Source organism: Bradysia coprophila (assembly GCF_014529535.1).
Source record: "Bradysia coprophila strain Holo2 chromosome X unlocalized genomic scaffold, BU_Bcop_v1 contig_12, whole genome shotgun sequence".
In the NCBI taxonomy this organism is placed as follows: Eukaryota; Metazoa; Arthropoda; class Insecta; order Diptera; family Sciaridae; genus Bradysia; species Bradysia coprophila.
The window spans coordinates 4,786,548-4,804,864 of NW_023503293.1; the positions used below are offsets into that span (position 1 = coordinate 4,786,548).

General features: G+C 35.3%; 4 protein-coding genes across 7 annotated transcripts in view; 2 read left to right on the forward strand and 2 right to left on the reverse strand.

Annotated features, from left to right (window-relative positions):
- The window catches only part of LOC119067132, a 51,073-nt gene extending 47,118 nt beyond the window's left edge, over positions 1–3,955 (reverse strand). Inside the window, exons 1-2 of one of the 2 annotated variants that reach the window (XM_037169918.1) lie at positions 3,941–3,955; positions 2,704–3,033 (exon numbers count right to left, since the gene is read on the reverse strand). In XM_037169918.1, the coding sequence (XP_037025813.1) occupies positions 2,704–2,772 (69 nt within the window). In that variant the 5' untranslated portion in view covers positions 2,773–3,033; positions 3,941–3,955. Of the gene's footprint in view, positions 1–2,703; positions 3,875–3,940 lie in introns of those variants that run through there. The other variant, XM_037169917.1, reaches the window with a different exon arrangement.
- Positions 3,956–7,074: 3,119 nt separating this feature from the next.
- On the forward strand, positions 7,075–11,473 carry LOC119067138. 2 transcript variants are annotated; one of them, XM_037169936.1, is made up of 4 exons: positions 7,080–7,505; positions 7,598–7,791; positions 7,857–8,229; positions 10,759–11,473. In XM_037169936.1, exons 2-4 carry the CDS (start codon positions 7,652–7,654, stop codon positions 11,449–11,451), a joined length of 1,206 nt encoding a protein of 401 aa, XP_037025831.1. In that variant the 5' UTR covers positions 7,080–7,505; positions 7,598–7,651; the 3' UTR covers positions 11,452–11,473. The 2 variants fall into 2 exon arrangements, with proteins under 2 accessions (XP_037025830.1, XP_037025831.1); XM_037169935.1 differs by having other exon boundaries at positions 7,075–7,791.
- Positions 11,474–11,486: 13 nt separating this feature from the next.
- Positions 11,487–12,104, reverse strand: LOC119067147 (mitochondrial import inner membrane translocase subunit Tim9). Its single transcript, XM_037169945.1, has 3 exons — positions 11,919–12,104; positions 11,750–11,845; positions 11,487–11,677 (listed from the first exon to the last, which is right to left on the reverse strand). The coding sequence occupies exons 1-3, from the start codon at positions 11,970–11,972 to the stop codon at positions 11,543–11,545; spliced, it is 285 nt and encodes a 94-aa protein (XP_037025840.1). The 5' UTR covers positions 11,973–12,104; the 3' UTR covers positions 11,487–11,542.
- Positions 12,105–13,389: 1,285 nt separating this feature from the next.
- Positions 13,390–17,583, forward strand: LOC119067604 (actin-related protein 2). Of its 2 annotated transcripts, XM_037170699.1 has the most exons (8): positions 13,398–13,582; positions 13,770–13,880; positions 14,002–14,016; positions 15,934–16,149; positions 16,370–16,579; positions 16,646–16,795; positions 16,854–17,132; positions 17,200–17,582. In XM_037170699.1, exons 1-8 carry the CDS (start codon positions 13,535–13,537, stop codon positions 17,365–17,367), a joined length of 1,197 nt encoding a protein of 398 aa, XP_037026594.1. In that variant the 5' UTR covers positions 13,398–13,534; the 3' UTR covers positions 17,368–17,582. The 2 variants fall into 2 exon arrangements, with proteins under 2 accessions (XP_037026595.1, XP_037026594.1); XM_037170700.1 differs by lacking the exon at positions 14,002–14,016 and having other exon boundaries at positions 13,390–13,582; positions 17,200–17,583.
- The last annotated feature ends 734 nt before the right edge of the window (positions 17,584–18,317 follow it).

Genomic DNA, 18,317 nt, shown 5'->3' on the forward strand with positions numbered 1-18,317 from the left:
TACGATACATTTTCAAACAATTTCTATATGAAGTAGCAAAATTTTGTAAAATTATCGCAGCTAAACACGAATTTACGTGCTCATTTCACCTGTTTCACAGAAAAATAATTATTTCTGAGAGGCAACGCCTTATTGAAGAAAAAAAATGTTATTGGAAGTTGGTAGCAATAATTTTGTATTAAAAAACAGCCAAACAGCCAAACCAAAGGGACGCATTTCCAGTGGACTTTGTGGCTTGTGTGGCTAGCGAGAGGTCATCAAAAACCGAAAACTGCACTTTTCTTACAAAATTCTCTCCAGTTACACGAGCCGTACAGGGTCGTTTGGAGAGAAAAGTGCAGTTTTCGGTTTTTGATCACCTCTCGCTAGCCACACAAGCTTCGAAGGATTTTTTGAAAGTGGTTTTGGCTTCTAGGGTCTTTCTAGACACATAAAAAAAATTCCACTGGAAAATGTGTCCGATTTCGGTAGGCTGTTTTTCAAAATAATTCCTCTAAATTGCTTTGGAATGTTCGAAATTTTCCTCTAAATTGCTTTGGAATGTTCGAAATTTAATCAAACGATAACTAGAGCAATCTAACCACGATCAATGGTTGATTTACGAATTTGTTTGCTGAGGATAAAATTATTTACACAAATGATCACCAACCACCTAGTCCAACTTAAATGAGCTCAATGCATTGAAGAGAAGTGAAATCCGAAATTCACCATAATCTGAAGACCACGAGAGAAATAATCAACTTGACCAAATCTTTCGCGGTACAGACGTATTTGACGATGATATTCTTCCATAATAAGTCATAAAATTAGTAATTTTAGCAAGACCTAAATGGGGATTGTGTATATTGTTGTACCGTACCCGTCAAACGTAAAGAAGCTGGACTATAATTAATCGGGAAACAGCCACATCTTTTTAATTTATTTTGATTCGTTGACTTATTTTAAGATAAAAATTGTTCAACGACATTTGAAAAAACGCACTTTTTTTAATTTTTAAATTGAAATCAAAACTCACAACATTATCTTCTTTAAAAAGACGCAAAAAACAATGTCGACTTTTACTTCGTACGGCTTTGGCTCTCTATAATTCTGACATTTCACATTGTGTTTGCTTAAATGTATTTGTGTTAGCAGCTCACTGCCTTCTGACTGCCTCTTTGACAGCATTTACGAAAATGTCGTTTCGCATAGCTCGATCGTTAAAAATTAATTTATAAAAAAATCTGCTCAATTAAAATTTTTTCTGACAACGCAAGCGAGCCTTTATTACTTACTTTGTTAAGTGCTATTAATCTGTTATTGATAACGACGACAAAAAAAATGACAAGCTCTGGGTAATATGGTCCTCTATATAGTAAAATGCATGTTAAAAAAATTGAAGTACAAGATTTGAAATCAAAAGATTGAAAATACTTAGATCGAAGGAAGTAATAGACCCGATAATAATACTGGTCGTATGCTTGCTGTCTGTAACAGGTTAAACAAAATGTTTAACTTAAATATTTAGTTTGAAACTATTTTTATGCGAACTACACTTAGGCAATTGAAATCCAAATATTAGCATCACTCCGTACTAAATACGTGGCGCGCGTATAAAATAATGTCACACGTGATGTATGAATTCATGTTTAGTAGTGAACACATGCCGCAGTATATATTATGTACCTGTTGCCAAGATTGGTATTTTGACGTGTAGGACATTATTGCCCTAGCCGAAGGCCTATACGTCACAATAACAGTCTGGCAATAGGTGCATATCATATTTTATCTGTCGAGAAGAGATATATCGAGATAAACAAAAACTCCCTAGAGGGATAAGCTCGAGATTATCGTTCTAGACAAATAAAAATATTTACTTGTACTATCCGAATTCCATTTTTCAAACCTAAGCAAAACAGAGTCCAACCTTCTGCACAGCCTTCACAAGACCTTGGATTCTTTGAGTGATTTTAACTAGAGCTCGAAACAAATTGATTCAATACTATTCCATGCGTTCAATTGGTTATTTGGAATTAATCATTCGGGGAATCGTCGATTCGAGTGTAATTATTGTAGGGTAAGCATTTGATGTTTCAACTCATTATTTTGTTTAACGTTTTGAGACGTCGGAAAGTGTTTGATACAAAATCGCTATCATCATAACTTTTTGGTACGAGGTAAGAGAACATTGAGCAGGCAAACGCCTGTTGCTGTCGATAAATAAGTGACTAGCTGGACTAGCCGTTTCTATAGGATTCATAAAAAGTGTAATGTAAAAATGTGTGAATTGTAACTATTAAGCAACTGTGGACCTCTTCGGCAGCAAAATATAATGGCAAACGTATCAAGCAAATACGATAATCTTTGCAATTCATGTAAACGTAATACCATCGATGGCACTGCTCTATATATATTAAAATATCTGAGCAAGCCTATAAACCACTAGACGAGATCCGAAGACATTATATAAATATATATAATAAATAAAACAAATATACGAAGAAAAAAAAACGACCGAACATGTGTGCCATATTGTTCTTCTCACACACCATGCTCAGAATTATGAAAAATATTATGGTTTGATAGTTTTGTTTAACGGAATTTACGGAAAAAAAATTTATTGTATGGTTTACTTGAAATGCTGGTTAAATAGATACAGAGATTGCACAAATATACATACACAAAGTCGAAAAATATAAACTTTTATTATAAAATATACATTACCGTTGGTTGTTTTTGAATATTGGCTGATTTATGGCCAGCGGTTGCAGTGTGATTATCCACTTTGTGCATATGCGGTACAAAAATATCCTAAAATATATATTCCACCACGGTAATGCGGATAAAATAGTGTCAATGATCCTATTCAATTAATTTTTTTCTTCTTTTTTTTAAATCTCGTAATCAAATCCAACGTTCATTCACTTTTTCTGTATATTTTGTATACTCATGTAACACAGTAACGTTTTTTTTTCTTCTTTCTTCCAAATTGGTTATATACTTCCAATATACTCAGGTGGTATCAAAAATCAACAAATTCTTCTATCTGATTGGCTACAAAATATTGTTGTTGTACACAATTGTTATTTATCAATTTGCAAGTTCACGCCAGCAAAAAGAATAGTTAAAAACACGATTGATCGACGAACATAGGAGGATTTTTTTTCCTTCTTGTATCTACGCTCAAAATGTAGTTTAAAAATCAGCGCCCATTTGTCTGAAATATATTTCAGAATTTTGATTGTGTCATTTAATAATTTTTATTTGCTTAACATTAATCTGTTCCAATTTTTTTTTTTTATTTATTATTTATCGATTTATTTCATTTTTTTTTTCATTCTTCAGAATTCTGCTTTGAACTCTGTCTTTTTTTGCCGCACTGTTTCACTTGACTCGTATGTTAACTTTCTCAGAAATCGATTCGCGGAATCTGTCTCCACAAGAATTTTTTGATCGAAAATATATAACACGCACAATGAGAACATATGTATTATATATAGATATATAGATATACAAAAAATAAATAAATATGTGATCGGGCAGACAGGTAGGTTAAAATGTAATGAATTGAAGAAAGACTTCGACAGAATGGATAAAAAAAAAATCTCGATAACAAAAAACCGATTTTGCCTTGGGAAAAGTGATCTGAGAGCTTGGAGAAATAAATATATCACATTTTATGAGCTTTAAGAACTATAATACACCATTCCGATCGACATGATCCCTCATAGAATTCCAATTTGAAAAATTATCCGTTTCGTCAAACAGTGCGAACTTAAGAATATTATTTCAATTGAGACAATCAAATTTCGTTAACAATATAAATTCAGTCAATTTTCATTATCAAGTGCACTCATTTCGATCAATTCATATTTTTAAATATCATCACCGTGTCACTACAATAAATCTAACGTTTTTTTTTTACGATAACATTTACGATATAAAAATATTGTTGATCAACCTATTTTAAATGAATTCCACTTGTTTTATATGATAAATAAAAAAACAATTCGAAAACAATTCGAAAACATTCAAATCAAAATGCACAAGAAAACCAAGAGAAAAAAAAATCGAAAAATTTTTTTTAAAAAGAAAACGGAAGAACACGTGTTTATGCTTAAACAGCTAAACGTAAAGTATTTTGAAAAGGTGCAGAGAGTCTTCGTTTACCATTTCTTTCGTTAATGGTTAAGGTGATGTCTGTTTGAATCTGTTTCTTATTAACTCTATACATATGAGACTCGGATAGATGTATTCAGTTTTACTTGGTACATAGTTGCCCCCCTTACGTCACAATGCTGAAACCCCATTTAAGTTATAAAGTAACGGTCTATAAGCGCTTCTCAGCACACAAGTGAATGAACCAAAGTCGTTGGTTCTCAATAAAATGTTTTTTTTTTCGTTCAGCGTTGTTGTATTAAAGATTTTGTATTATTAGTGGAGCGTTTATTCAATGAAATGTTTTTTTATTCTCGATAAATTTTCAACACAGATGGAATAACAATTGATTCGGTTTATCGTTTGTGTACCGGGGATGGAATTAATACTCATTTCGTATTTAAGTTAATTTTAACCGGTCGGAACTGTTAACAAATGAATTTTGAAAAATTAAAAGACATGACGAAAAGAGCGAACTTCAATTTTATATCTATATATGAGTTTCAATTTGTAACAAATGGTCTCGGCCATATGCGATTCTTGATTTGAGCTCTTGCTGAGAATGTCTTCGTGTATAATATGATTTCAAATATATTTAATTCTTGGAGTTTTACATGAGCACCAAACAATTTCTTGTTAAACATGAGATTTGATTTGGTACTTTTGTGCGGAGGATACCTCTATTCCTATACATGAAGTGCAAGTGTAGTGTAAACATTCTTCAATTTAGCTTGTAAATTTAATACACCTGATTATCTTCTCTATTTCTTCTCTTCTACACTGTCTATAATCCAGGTAATCGTAAAAAAATTGCTTCGCAGGTAGCGATGTATTGTGGAAAATAGTATAGTGCTTGTGATAGCAATTTGATGAGTGAAATGAAGTCAGTAAGATTTATAATGATTAATCAATGTGCACGCAACCCCCGAAACGTGTAACAAAGACTTATGTTAACGGCGGAGAGATAATGAGTTTACAGGGATTATTTGAATGAATTCAAATTCTGTAAATTCCTTAATATTCCTAAATTTTGTTTTGTGTCCTTTATTTCATAAATATCAAGGCTAGCATAGAACAACGATGATCATCGAAGACACCACATTGTACATTTTCTTTTGAGGTGAGCATGATAGATTACCTATCATGGTAGAATAGTTCCCAAATAGAATAGTAGATTAATGTTTTAGATCTCGAATCTGCGTATTAAAGGCAGCATGTGAACCATATGGAACTGAACGTAATATTGTTTCTTGTTCGCATTTGTCGTCAAAGTTTGTTGAAGTCTGATTTTCTAAAATGTTTGAAAAGACATACCTCCTTAGTGTAAATTATTTTGATAGCTCATACAGAAAAATAAAAACTTTAAAATATCCTGACGCATCGTTGTTTCAATTTACGAAAATGTGTTAATTGTGTAAGGGCGACGACTCAGAAAAAATTGTTTTTTTTGGAAATCTTTATTTTCTTTATCTTTCATTAAAATACTATCAAAGCGAGGTATCTCAAAGAAAAGTAGTTTAATGAAGTGATTTTTCATTTAAATTTTTTTAGAAAATCGGACCTCGGCGAAACTTTTTGTCAAACGAAAACTCGATGAGCAAACTTTTTATATTTTTTTTTAATTAGAGAAAGATAGAAAAAATTATAAATTAAAACTTTGTTTAGAAGCATGTGATAGACGTTTACATAACAAGCGATAAGAATTGAAAAGTTCAGTTTGTATGTAAATTTTGTTGATCCTAGGCGAAACCGAGGTCATCACACAAAACACACAACTTTTACATGTACAAGGCAGTCGAAAATTCATGAATTCAATTATGAAAAAAAAACTTTGAGTCGTTTTTGGACAACTTTGGAAAACTAGGTTACACCTTATGAAGTTATCAAAACACCTTTTATTTTAACTTCAAAACTTTATTCTCTAAATTAAAACCAAAAGCCATCAGCCATAACGCACCATAAATAATGAATTAACCTGTCACATACGGATATTCATCTGTAATCGATAACGACGACAAAAATAATGACAAAGTCTGTGTAATAATGTTCGTTATTTAGTAAAACGTATGTTAAAAACATTGAAGTACAAGATTTGAAATCAACAGATTAAAAATACTTTAATCAATGGAAGTAATAGACCCGATAATAAAACTGGTCACAGGTTAAAACCGACTGCAAAAAGAAACAAAAAAATCGAAGGCAAAGACAAGGAGATAATAATAATACCACATGAAGTGGGCACGCATCCATGAATATTTGGCATTTTTAACATCTCTTGTAAAATACAAAATTGGTGCATTGTGCCTATTGATGTATGTTTGATGGCTTAAATGCATCAGCCCAAATCGACCCACCCAAGATGTGGAACCTAGTTATTGCATTCTTCATCGAATTAAACAAAGTTTTTGAAAATCGGTTCAGAATTTCTATAGTTATTGGCCCACAAAATACTGTTTGGGAAATACTGTTTCAGTTTCAGGTCTTCAATAAATTAAACACAAAATCCGAAAATCGGTTCATAACTATCGACACTATCGATATTGACCACCTACGAAATTGACATGAGAAATGTTATTCATCGACGATTGAAATTTGTGAAAATCGGTTTAGATTTATTCAAGTTATCGTTCCATCAAGTGTTTTAGCAACGCATTTCAAGCAAAAGTGTTTCAAGTGACAGCTGCCAAATAGAGTACAATTTTGTATGAAAAATGTTTAAACAATTTGTGTGATACACTGTCCAGTTTCCAATGCCGATTTAAAATATCATAGTCTCTGTTAAAACTAATGAAGTACTAGATTTTTTATTAAACTGTTCAAAATACTTCGATCGTTCTTTTCCTGTTAGACTCGAGTTCAAAAACTGCGCAAAATTTGGGTCTGAAATTTGTATTGCATCATTGCATAGATGGCAGTAAACAAAACCAACATCTTTTTTATCGTTTACAACTGTCACAACAATAACATAACCCAAATAATTTTTATTTTTATGTGATTTCAAATTTTTTAATTTTATTTTTAAATGGAAAAAAGTTCAAATTTATTATCACTTAACGATTCGATATTAAAAGTAGCAGTCCAACCGTTGTCAAGGCTAACAAAAAAACCTACCACTGACGAGAAGAAGAACCTTTCCAAACACCATCTGATACTACCCAACAATACACAGATATGTGTGGAAACATTATTGTCACAGTGCATCAGTGAGGAGCCAAATGACCGGAAATTCGACACAAAATTGAGAACTCGACTGAAAAAGAAGAGAGTTGCACTGTTCAAGCCGAAAAATTTCATACTAAAAAGTGAAAGACTGAGACCAATTGTTACGACGAATATAAAGTCGGGAGTGTTCCGTTCCGTGTGTTCCGGTGAGTTTGCTAGTCAGAAGAAGAGGAATTTTGTGACCAATGTTCCGTCAAACGTTTTATATTCCCAATCATCGCTTTCGTCGCGCATTCAGTCTGTATATGATTTTTGTAATGACAAGTGGATTGTTGAACGAACAACACAGTACATGCCTAATGACTGGACCAGACCGTTAACGTTAAGTGGTGTGATGCGCCAGAATAGGGGAAATTTAAATGCTGGTGATGCCACAGAGAAAACGAAACCGAAAGATTGGCTCAATCGCTCAATTCGAAGCAGGACTACCGAGTACGTTTTAACAACTCCCCATATCGCCCGATGCTAAATTTCTTTTTTGTCATTTCCAATTTCAGCAACGAAAATTCCGAACAAATTAGAAAATCCACCATCCATAGACTGGTAACCCCTGAGGGATTTCAACTCTGTACGAGTACAACAGCGAATCCAAGATCTGATCAATCGCATATCGAAATAAATGAAGAATTCAAACAGCCACTGCAGCAGCAACATCCAAATGAACGGAAAATCCAACAACCTGATGATCAGTTGGAAAATGTAGAAGTCATACCTGTATCCCGAACACGTTTCAGTCGAGCAACCAGGTCACCACTCAAAAATAATGCTTTGCCAATCGTGTACTGTCCGGAGAACAGAATTCCCGAAGGAAAGGTAACGGGAACGAAAAACGGTCTTGGCGATAAGAATAGATGCAGAACGTGCCACAAAGTAAGTAAATCAGAGATTTCCTGTTCTACCCATAAGCCATAAGCCTATATACACATGGAAAGACCAGCACACACATACGAGTTAAGCCATTGAAATTTTTACAAAAATGTTACACTACAACGCTCTCGTTAGACGTTCGTACTTTTCTGTAAAGTCATTTAAAGTTTTGTACAAATGTCCTCCTTAACCAGATATTAAGATCCAAACTTTCAACGCTCAACAATTCCTCCACTTCCTCAGACCTTTCAGTCAGATTTTTAAAACAAAACCTGTTCAGAGTCAATGTCGAGCATTTATGATTTCGTAATGCCATTTATAAACTGGACAAATGGAATTACTGTCCATGATCACATTATCTCTACTGCATAATGAAATTATTTACATCTACCAAGAATTTCAGCTGAACGAAATGAATGAAAAACCAGTTCGACTCATTTTTCGGTCACTATAACTGCTGATTTAGATGCAAAGTTAACGAAAAATGTCTTTTGTTTTAGCTCTTTTCGCATTTCCTACTAATTTTCTTTGATTGATTAATTTCACTTGAGAAAATTTAGCAGCAAATGCGAGTATGACATTTTAAGACAATGCGAAAAGAGTTGAAACAATACCCTCTCATTTGGCTGTGAATAAAAGAAATTTTTCGTTCAAGAGTCACAATTTTTGCTACGAACATCACAGCTATTTATGACATCAAGTGCAAAGTACTTTATTAGACTCTAGATGAAGGTCAAAGTACAACGTTTCATGCAACAGAGGCATCTGAAGTTCGCAATTTTCGAACATTATGATGCTGAGTTGCATAAACGTTCATTCGATAAAAAAATCTGATTCCAAACTCGCATATTACGCACAGCCAAGCAAAAGGGTTTTTAATGATAGTTGCCGAATAGAGTAATATTTTGTATGAAAAAAGTTTCTACGGTGTCAAAAAGTCGAGGGGTAAGCGACTCGGGTAATTGACTACACACCCTTAAAGGAATTGCCGGAGAATCCGGTAAATAATTGTAATTGATGTAAATACGAGAAATTGATGGAAATATAAGGAATTGACCGGAATTGGCTGGAAATACATTAAATTGTATGGAATCGAAAGTAAATAAGGATAAGTATGATGTTTGGAAATTGCTGGTACTTTTTTACGATCATCATAGTTATCTGTATTTAGTCTAATTTACTTTCGATTCCCTTACAATGCATTAATGTATTTCCAGTCAATTGCTTATAATTCCATCAATTTCACGTATTTCCAATCAATTCCGGTCAATTCCTCATTATTCCATCAATTTCACGTGTTTCCAATTAATTCCAGTCAATTCCGGTCAATTCCTTGTAATTCCATCAATTTCTTGTAATTCCATCAATTTCTTGTAGCTGTTCTACATTTTAGTTTCGCCGAAAGCGTTTCAAAATAATCTGTTCATTACAAAACGATCTTTTAACTTTGACTTTAGTCTCTATTTGACAACTATATTTATAGTGAGTCACCAACTAACTATTTCCTACAAAAAAATATGTCGCAATGGAATTGACTAATAACGGAAAATATGGTGGAACTATTTCGAAAATTCCTGGAATTGGAATTATAGGAATTGAATGGCGAATCCGGCAAGTATAGGTGTTAATCGGGTAATAGAAGTAATAAAAGGAATGGAAAGCAACTAAAAGGAAATAGTAATTGATTTTCCGCCATTTCGGCCAGTCGGTTACCCCTCGCAAAAATTTGTTCGATACACTGTCCAATTTCAGTAACTCTATTTTGAGTAGAGTGCCACTCATGCTTAAAGTACGTTGGCAAAACATGTGTTTGGTCAACCTCGCCTTGAGTTGACCATTTTCACATGTTACACAAAAAAACGTCACATTTGGACACTTGACAGTAAAATAGCTATTAATAAGTCATAATAAGATCGTAGCTAGTAAAAACTACTTCGAAAAATGCGACCAGGACTTTGAATTTTATTGTCTTTTTGACTATTATGACTAATCCTAAGTTTTCCATACGAGCGGAGCGAGCTCAGGATGTCTTACGAAAAGTGCTATTTTGCTATAATACTACAAAAACAGTAGGTATGACTAAATCATACAAGCCAATCTGAGTGCACCTGCGGTCTGGAAGATGAGACGTCGGGCATCCATGTCTTATCACATTGGACAGGTTCCTGCCTAAGACAGGAAAGTTAACTTGATTTATATGATGAAACAGGAAGGAAACAAAAGGATCATTAAATCTGTGTTTCATGATCGAGCTCGCTTGATCGCTCCAAACTGATAAATCTAAAAGTAAAATCATACAGGCCAGATCACATACGGAATTCCCTTGTTTCTGCGTCGAACCAAGGCAGCTGCCTTGGTCAAACGTACTGATTTGTTGTGAAAATGCTCAACAAATGAAGTATGTATTGTGTGCTCCAGCCAGAGGAAGTATTTTTGGCATAAATGTTGCTACATAAAAACCAGTTAACTTGAGCTCATGCCTTAATTTTGATAACTGTTGATATAGCAGTAAGTTTTCCCCTTTATTCGCAGGTCTATCTGGGACGTCGAAAAGTAATGAGACACTTGAAGGCCTTCCCCGAACATGACATGCCCATCCCACAGCAAAGAGTAAAAACAATTGAGCCAAAAGCAAGGATCAGAACACCAATACCGCCCAGCACATTCCAATCATCCGATCGGCTGTTCGACTTCTTAATCCAGAAAATCAGAAATGCTCCTACTGACGAAAAGTCACATATTCTCTTCCGTGAAATATCCGATTTCGTTGAAAAGCTTGAAGCTATACGGTCGCTACTGTTGTGCGACGACAATACTCATTCATCGGTTGAATATCTGGACAAACATTGCAGTAAAATATTCGGCACCCAGGAGGGTAACTATCATATTAGCCTGGACATTCTCGATCAACTGGCATCCGGAATGGATCCAGCTGAATTTGCCAATAATTCGGCGACGGACGCTAACATTTTACCGAATCAAATCGACCACAACATCAACGCTTCGTTGTCGAGCATATCTGAGAGTAAGATTCACTTGGTTGAAGGAATATCGGAGGAGAGTTTGCTGAAAACGGTCGACGATTTGATGAGAAAGGAGGGCCGTATGAGTAACGGGAACTTCGATCACATCGATAGTGATAATGCTGTCGAAGCGGTTACACTGAAAACAACACAGCCCATACTGAATCTGTCCCTCGATTTGTTCAAATTTGATGGCACATAAAAACTGTTGTAAATTAAGTAACCAGAGTCATTGAGTTTCATTTAAACAAGTTCTAATTCAACGCAAATTTCCTATAATAAAATCGACAAAATTAACCGGACGATCCAGCCTTCTGTACCATTGCCATCGCATTTTCGTTGGCCAACATTTGGAATTCTTGGAAACGTTGGGATATTCTCTGGTTCATTTTCAGGTACTTCTCCATGCAGTTCAGTGCACACTTTTCCTGAATTAGTCAGAAATTGGAACATGAATAACGATACTAAACACTAGTTGTTCAGCAAGCCAAGCAATTTACCTCAGTTGGTTTCACACTTCTGGCTGTGAAATCAGTTACACAATCAGCGAAACAAAGTTCAGAGAGTTTATTGTACGAAAGAAGAAAATCTGAAAACTGTCCATCGAATTGGTTTAAGGTTAGTGGTGCGATTTTCTCTTGTTAATTTAAGGTGAATGATCAGGCCTACCGTTTTAATTTGATCTTTGTCTAGCGACTCAATAGAAACACCAGCAGCACTCATGTTTTCGACTTTTCTTAAACCTTTTGCGAGTAACAATTGTTAGTGGTTAGTCTTTTCTGTTTATAAAAATATTATATTCGAAGAGGTGCCGTAATTGTCAAGTCATATACATGCACCATCGGAAAGGAAAACACATGCACGAGATGCGAATGACAGAAGTGCCGAAGGCACACGAGAACCACGAGAATCGATGTCATGAACACTATTGGTGGCTCTTTCGTTTCATTTTAAATTTTAGCGCGACGGCAATGATTTGGGACATGGGATGTAAAGGCAATATTAGACGTCTTTTACATTATATCAGGCAATGATGATGAACTACGACGTGTCAAAATTTATCTTCAGCTTTTCAGAATTTTTCCTGTCAGCCTAATCTCTCTTCAATGAAGCAATTTTTGTTCTCTCAAAGCCCGTACCTCAGTTGTAAACTGTAATTAAAGTAACTCCTCAATGACCGCAATACCTCCTCAAGTTCGTTCTTTTCTTTTCAAGGATTCCTTTTTCTCCTATCATTGTCTCTCACATGTCAGATGTCAAGATACATTTTGACATACTTCTTCGCGTGTACATTTGCATGTGTTGTACATTTTAACACACACCAGTTCACCATGACTCCTGTTATAACGAAAGAAATACAAAACATATTCTGATACCACTTATACACCAAATATTTTCTATGTTAATGCTAGGAGCAGTGCTATGGTCCTGTTACAGGCCCTGCCAATTTCAAGGTTCTGAAAGAACCAGGTTAAGACACACGAAGGCGGGTGACACCGAAATTGATAAACGCACTCAGTACAGTTTGTATGTGAAATCAACTTGAAGAAAGTGTCTTTTAGGAAAATTCGGAATTTTGTTTTTGTTACGTTGCCTATTTCATATAAACTTCGTAGCCGCTGAACTCAATTTGTGTGTCACCGCCTTCGTGATCAATCAGAGTTGTCTTAACCTGGTTCTTTCAGAACCTTGACCAATTTAACTCAGGCGAACGCGCTTGTAGCATGAGTGGCTACTTCATTTAATAGAGTACTGAAACTGTAGGCATTGCGTCATACAATCTTTGGTTCTGTGAGAAATTTCGATGCACTACGAAAATATTACTACATTTGGCAGCTGTCACTACGCTCACTCATGCTTGGAGTGCGTTGCACAGGCAAAAAAAAATACTCCTACTCACATATCATATTGATCGTCAAAACAACAGTCTTTTACCCACCAACCTGAGGTAATGCGTAATGTACGTAGTGTTTTTGCAGACCTACGCTTACCTGTTATGTGCCACATGCAATGGATAGAGTATATTACCACCTATTTATTGAATTTATAATATGTATTACAACACCCATGCGATCCGCGAATCGAAATGCGACTCACATCTCAGTGTATTCGCCATTTTTATATCTCCCCCACAATCTTTCTGTCGATTTATATTATGCGGCTAGTATACACGGTGGTACACACATATATACACAAGATATCTTTTGACATTAGTCATATTCCATTGCTTTTCCAATTGTTTTCTTCAAATTTTCGTGTTTTTCGCATGGAATATTTTCTTTAAAATGGACAACAAGGGTCGAAATGTAATCGTTTGTGATAATGGAACCGGGGTATGTGTCCACAAATCGGTGTAAGAAACTATCTCATTCCAAAATCGAGGCCGATTGCTTGATTAGTCAGAAAGGAATGGGTTGGGTCTGCACAAATTTGTTAGATAAGGATTTTGTGATTGAAACCATTGAATGATGCTATCCATTCGGATTGGAAATACTCAAAATTCATTTGGATTTGTTACAGTTTGTGAAATGCGGATATGCCGGCAGTAATTTTCCAGCTCACATTTTTCCATCCATGGTTGGACGACCGATAATCAGAGCTGTAAATAAAATTGGAGACATCGAAGTTAAGGTAGGTGTCACAGAACAAATAAGAATTTAAAGCCATTGGGATTAGAAATGGATAAATAATTTTCGATTTAATTTTCAATTTTGTTTTACTTTATATTCAAATATTCAAATTTATTTTCCAGGATTTACATGTTGATGTAAGTCTATTATTTTATGTTAACACCGAACAAAAAAAAATGAATCAAACCGAAATCTGTTATTGTTTGTCTCCATATATCCTCCTCACAAGCTTTACCTTTCATTCATCTTTTATACTCACACGGAAAGCTTCACATAACATTGATCCAGCGATTGTAACGATTTCAATCTTTAAATGCAAAATGTTTGCTCTGTATTTCAGTGATGTGTACATACATAACGAGATAAATAATGACATGACAACTGGTGTATATAAATAAGACTTTGATCACAACTGGAACAGTTCTTCTATCCAGAATATTGACTGATAAAATTGTGCTAGTGAGTAAAGCATTCCGTTCACTGGAATACAGTTCCTCGAAGTTCTCAACGAAAATTTCGGTTTTCGCAAGGGTATGGGATGAATTAGTAACCTGTTCTCTAATCATTTTATTTGCAAACTGCTCTCAACAAAATTCCTGCGTAAGTACTGCATCTATGCTCAAAACAGATCGAACCGAGCCAAACAAAATTGATGATTCACTTCATCCGTTCAGTAAATTCAGAAACGCTGTTTATTGTGAGCTAAATTGATTCGATTCTAATTGGACTTGAAATGATTTTTTAAGTTCACTTCCTGAGTTGCAATAGATTGACCATTTTATTGTCAATTCCATCCATCCTTCGCTTCAAACGATTCTGCGATTTTCATTGCCCAGTTCACAATACCAAATCAGTGCGATTTATAAACTAACTTTTAAGTTTCAGGTCTAATTTCGAATCGATTTACTTTCCGTTTTTGCAACCACAACCGATTAATCGGTCGTTAGCTGTTGCTTTGATTTACTTCTATTCCAGGACGACTTTGCGGTAGCTATTTTACGGTTTCAAACTATCAGACTCCCCGCATAAACAGCGGAAAACATCGGGCCTTATGATTTACGCAAAAATCGTTTACTTCAATACATTTTGCTATTTTAAGAGGCGACTGAGCCCTCCTTGGTTAGACCCGCACTAACCCTATGAACATTCGGACATCTTGATTTTTTGTATGAAATGACCCATAGAGTTGCACTCGAGAGATGGCATGGTGGCGCTGTCATTTTTAAACATGTCTGGGTGTCCATGTAATTTTTGGTTGCCGATTAGCATCAGCGCCACCATGCCACCTCTCGAGTGTAACTCTATGAAATGACCTCTTAAGAAGTCTTTGTCATTCCACCCCCAAAGAGCCTTTGAGTAGTCAGTGCGGCACTGTCCTTTCTTACGACATGAATGTCGTCGTCATGGCTAGGGATTAACTGTCCGTTTCGTAAACATGAACACATGGAGAACCTTAGCATTTTCAGTTACAATCGGATCATAACACCGTGTGGGTATATACAGTTCTGCAGTTAAATTGATTTTTGTTCAGTTTTCTGACTCTATTAACCGTTGTTATTACATTAATCGTTACTTTTTGATTGTTTTACACAAATGGCTTTTATTGAATGAGTTTTTGTTGAGTTGTTCTTTTTTACCTATATTCATGACTGTAATTTTTTGTGCCATTTGCACGCATTACTCTAACACCGAACATTTGTTTAGGATGGTGTGACAACTACATTACCTGTAAGTAAATCAGACACTGTTTCGCTGTTTTGTTTAACAACCGATTTTTTATTTGGAATTTTACTGTTTTTGTTCATCCGACTCTGTTTTTTTTTTTATTTGCTTGTTTCAGCTAACAACAATTTTAGTTAAATTTTTAAATTTCAATTTCCAGTTGAAAAATGTTTTCTTCGATTTCCTACCATTTCATTTTGTTACTTAGTTCATCACCGAATTTTCTTCCAGAGCTGATGTTTTTTGACTCCTCTTTTTGAAAATATGTTGTGCCGCACGCATTCACATAGTATCACATTTAACTAGAATTCGATTTTAAAAACCATTTCTAGGATTTAATGGTTGGCGATGAAGCGTCACAATTGCGTGCTTTGCTTGAAGTCAATTATCCGATGGAAAATGGAATTGTACGGAGTTGGGAGGACATGTGTCATGTGTGGGATTATACATTTGGACCAAAGAAAATGAACATTGATCCACACAATACAAAAATATTATTAACAGAGCCGCCAATGAATCCTCTGAAAAATCGAGAGAAAATGATTGAGGTGAGTTTAAAAGGCAAATGCATTTAATTTGTCGACGTAGCTCGTCTTGTGGAAAGTTTACGGAGCTACAACATTTCAGTCTGAGTTCTTGCAACTGAGATGTTGAGAAAGTTGCAGCGACATGTCATATAAACGACTTAAAAAGATCAATGTACTAGTCACTTAATCCAAGGTCTATTTTCAAGAATTTTGAAGATTTGAACAACACTTTTCCGCCTAGGTTATGTTTGAAAAATACGGGTTCGACTCAACATACATCGCTATCCAAGCTGTGCTAACATTATACGCCCAAGGACTGATTTCCGGTGTTGTTATCGACTCCGGTGATGGTGTCACACACATCTGTCCAGTGTACGAAGGCTTTACTTTGCCGCATTTGACACGACGATTAGATATCGCAGGAAAAGACATTACACGATATCTCATTAAGGTATGCGGTGATACTCATTGACATTTTGACTCCATAAAGCTCACCGTCTGATCATATTTCCCAAAGCTTTTGCTGTTACGTGGATATGCATTCAATCATACTGCTGACTTTGAAACAGTTCGGATGATGAAAGAGAATTTATGTTATATTGGATATGACATTGAAATGGAACAGAGACTGGCACTAGAAACAACCGTCTTGGTAGAGACGTACACGGTAAGTTCGACGGACACAAAAGAACCATTCCGTCGTCACTGACTAATCGCTTTTACAGCTGCCCGATGGACGTGTCATTAAAGTAGGTGGAGAACGATTCGAAGCTCCCGAGGCCTTGTTCCAACCTCATTTAATTAACGTGGAAGGACAAGGTATTGCCGAACTAGTATTTAGCACAATTCAAGCTGCTACGATCGATATGCGTTCCGTTCTGTATAAGCATATCGTACTGTCTGGTGGATCGACAATGTATCCTGGTCTTCCCAGTAGGTTGGAACGGGAAATTAAGCAATTATATTTGGAACGTGTGCTCAAAAATGACATTGATAAGTTATCGGTAAGGTCATCATTTACGTGAACATTTTCGTCGAACAATTTTGACCGTTTCATTTATCTGTTTCCAGAAATTTAAAATTCGAATTGAAGATCCGCCTAGTCGAAAAGATATGGTTTTCGTTGGTGGAGCTGTGCTGGCTAATGTGAGTAAAGATCGCGACGACTTTTGGATGTCAAAACAGGAATATCAAGAACAAGGACTGTTGGTATTAAAGAAAATGGGACCACGTTCCTAATCGCAATTTTTATTCCACGAAAGCATTTATTACAATTATATCCGTTGAACAGAATGGCAAGACAATGATCAATTTCCAAGTTCATTTTGGTTTCCTTTACAATTTTTTTTTTTTTTCATAGAAAATTTCAATCATTCGTTCATCTATGTTTGTATACATCGTTAATATAAGGCGTTCATTGTGATCAGAAATAAAAACAATTAACAGTCACCAAAAGATAACAGTGTTGTGTGTCATTTTAGTTATTTAGACTCCCTTCTATCACTCTCTTTCTCTTTTTGAGCTGGGAGAATCGAGATTTTGCCCTTTGAACTAGAATTACCAGTCAACATGTGGTAGAAACATTAGGACATAACATCGCAGGGAGCAAGTAGCCAAAAATAATCGATATTTTAACCTCTCAGTGAAGAGGAAACAGAATAGAATGCAACAGAACAAGGCAGCTCTCTAGCAACCGCATACTCATTGTTTACAAAATTTAGAGGCCTGAAATCGGACAGTGGCTTCTTGCAATTTAGAAAATTTAGAGGCCTGAAATCGGACAGTGGCTGCTTGCAATTTAGTTTATAATAGAAGAGTTTGAATATGAAAACAGTGTAAGCGGATCCAATTTTGAACACTATGATGCCGAGTTGCATAATAGTTATTTACGTCACAAGGACAGTTTTCGCGTGTTTGTTGATCCGAGCCTAATCGATCAAAATAATGGTTTTCGGTGCAGAAACATGTAAAGAAACAAAACAACCGAAAGCATCGAAAGCATAAATTAGGAGATATTACCGCATAAAGTGGTTTAAAATGCATAGGTCCGAGCGCGCTGCAATGAGGTTAAACTTACTGTAAAAAGAAACAATACTATGATCTCACAACTAAATGTTTCTTAGCATCTTTTGGTAGATCGCCTAAAAACGCGCTAACCTCCTCATATGGTCAGATGTGAATGGTTTTCT

Bases quoted from the DNA above. Each gene is read 5' to 3' on its own strand.
- LOC119067138 (XM_037169935.1), top strand. From the start codon at position 7,160: ATGGAAAAAAGTTCAAATTTATTATCACTTAACGATTCGATATTAAAA. The intron at 7,792-7,856 runs GTACGTTTTAAC...TTCCAATTTCAG, and splicing joins ATTCGAAGCAGGACTACCGA to CAACGAAAATTCCGAACAAA. The intron at 8,230-10,758 runs GTAAGTAAATCA...CTTTATTCGCAG, and splicing joins GATGCAGAACGTGCCACAAA to GTCTATCTGGGACGTCGAAA.
- LOC119067604 (XM_037170699.1), top strand. From the start codon at position 13,535: ATGGACAACAAGGGTCGAAATGTAATCGTTTGTGATAATGGAACCGGG. The intron at 16,580-16,645 runs GTATGCGGTGAT...TATTTCCCAAAG, and splicing joins TTACACGATATCTCATTAAG to CTTTTGCTGTTACGTGGATA. The intron at 17,133-17,199 runs GTAAGGTCATCA...ATCTGTTTCCAG, and splicing joins ATGACATTGATAAGTTATCG to AAATTTAAAATTCGAATTGA.
- LOC119067147 (XM_037169945.1), bottom strand. From the start codon at position 11,972: ATGAGTGCTGCTGGTGTTTCTATTGAGTCGCTAGACAAAGATCAAATT. The intron at 11,846-11,918 runs GTAGGCCTGATC...TTCGATGGACAG, and splicing joins ACAAAGATCAAATTAAAACG to TTTTCAGATTTTCTTCTTTC. The intron at 11,678-11,749 runs GTAAATTGCTTG...TGACTAATTCAG, and splicing joins GAAGTGTGAAACCAACTGAG to GAAAAGTGTGCACTGAACTG.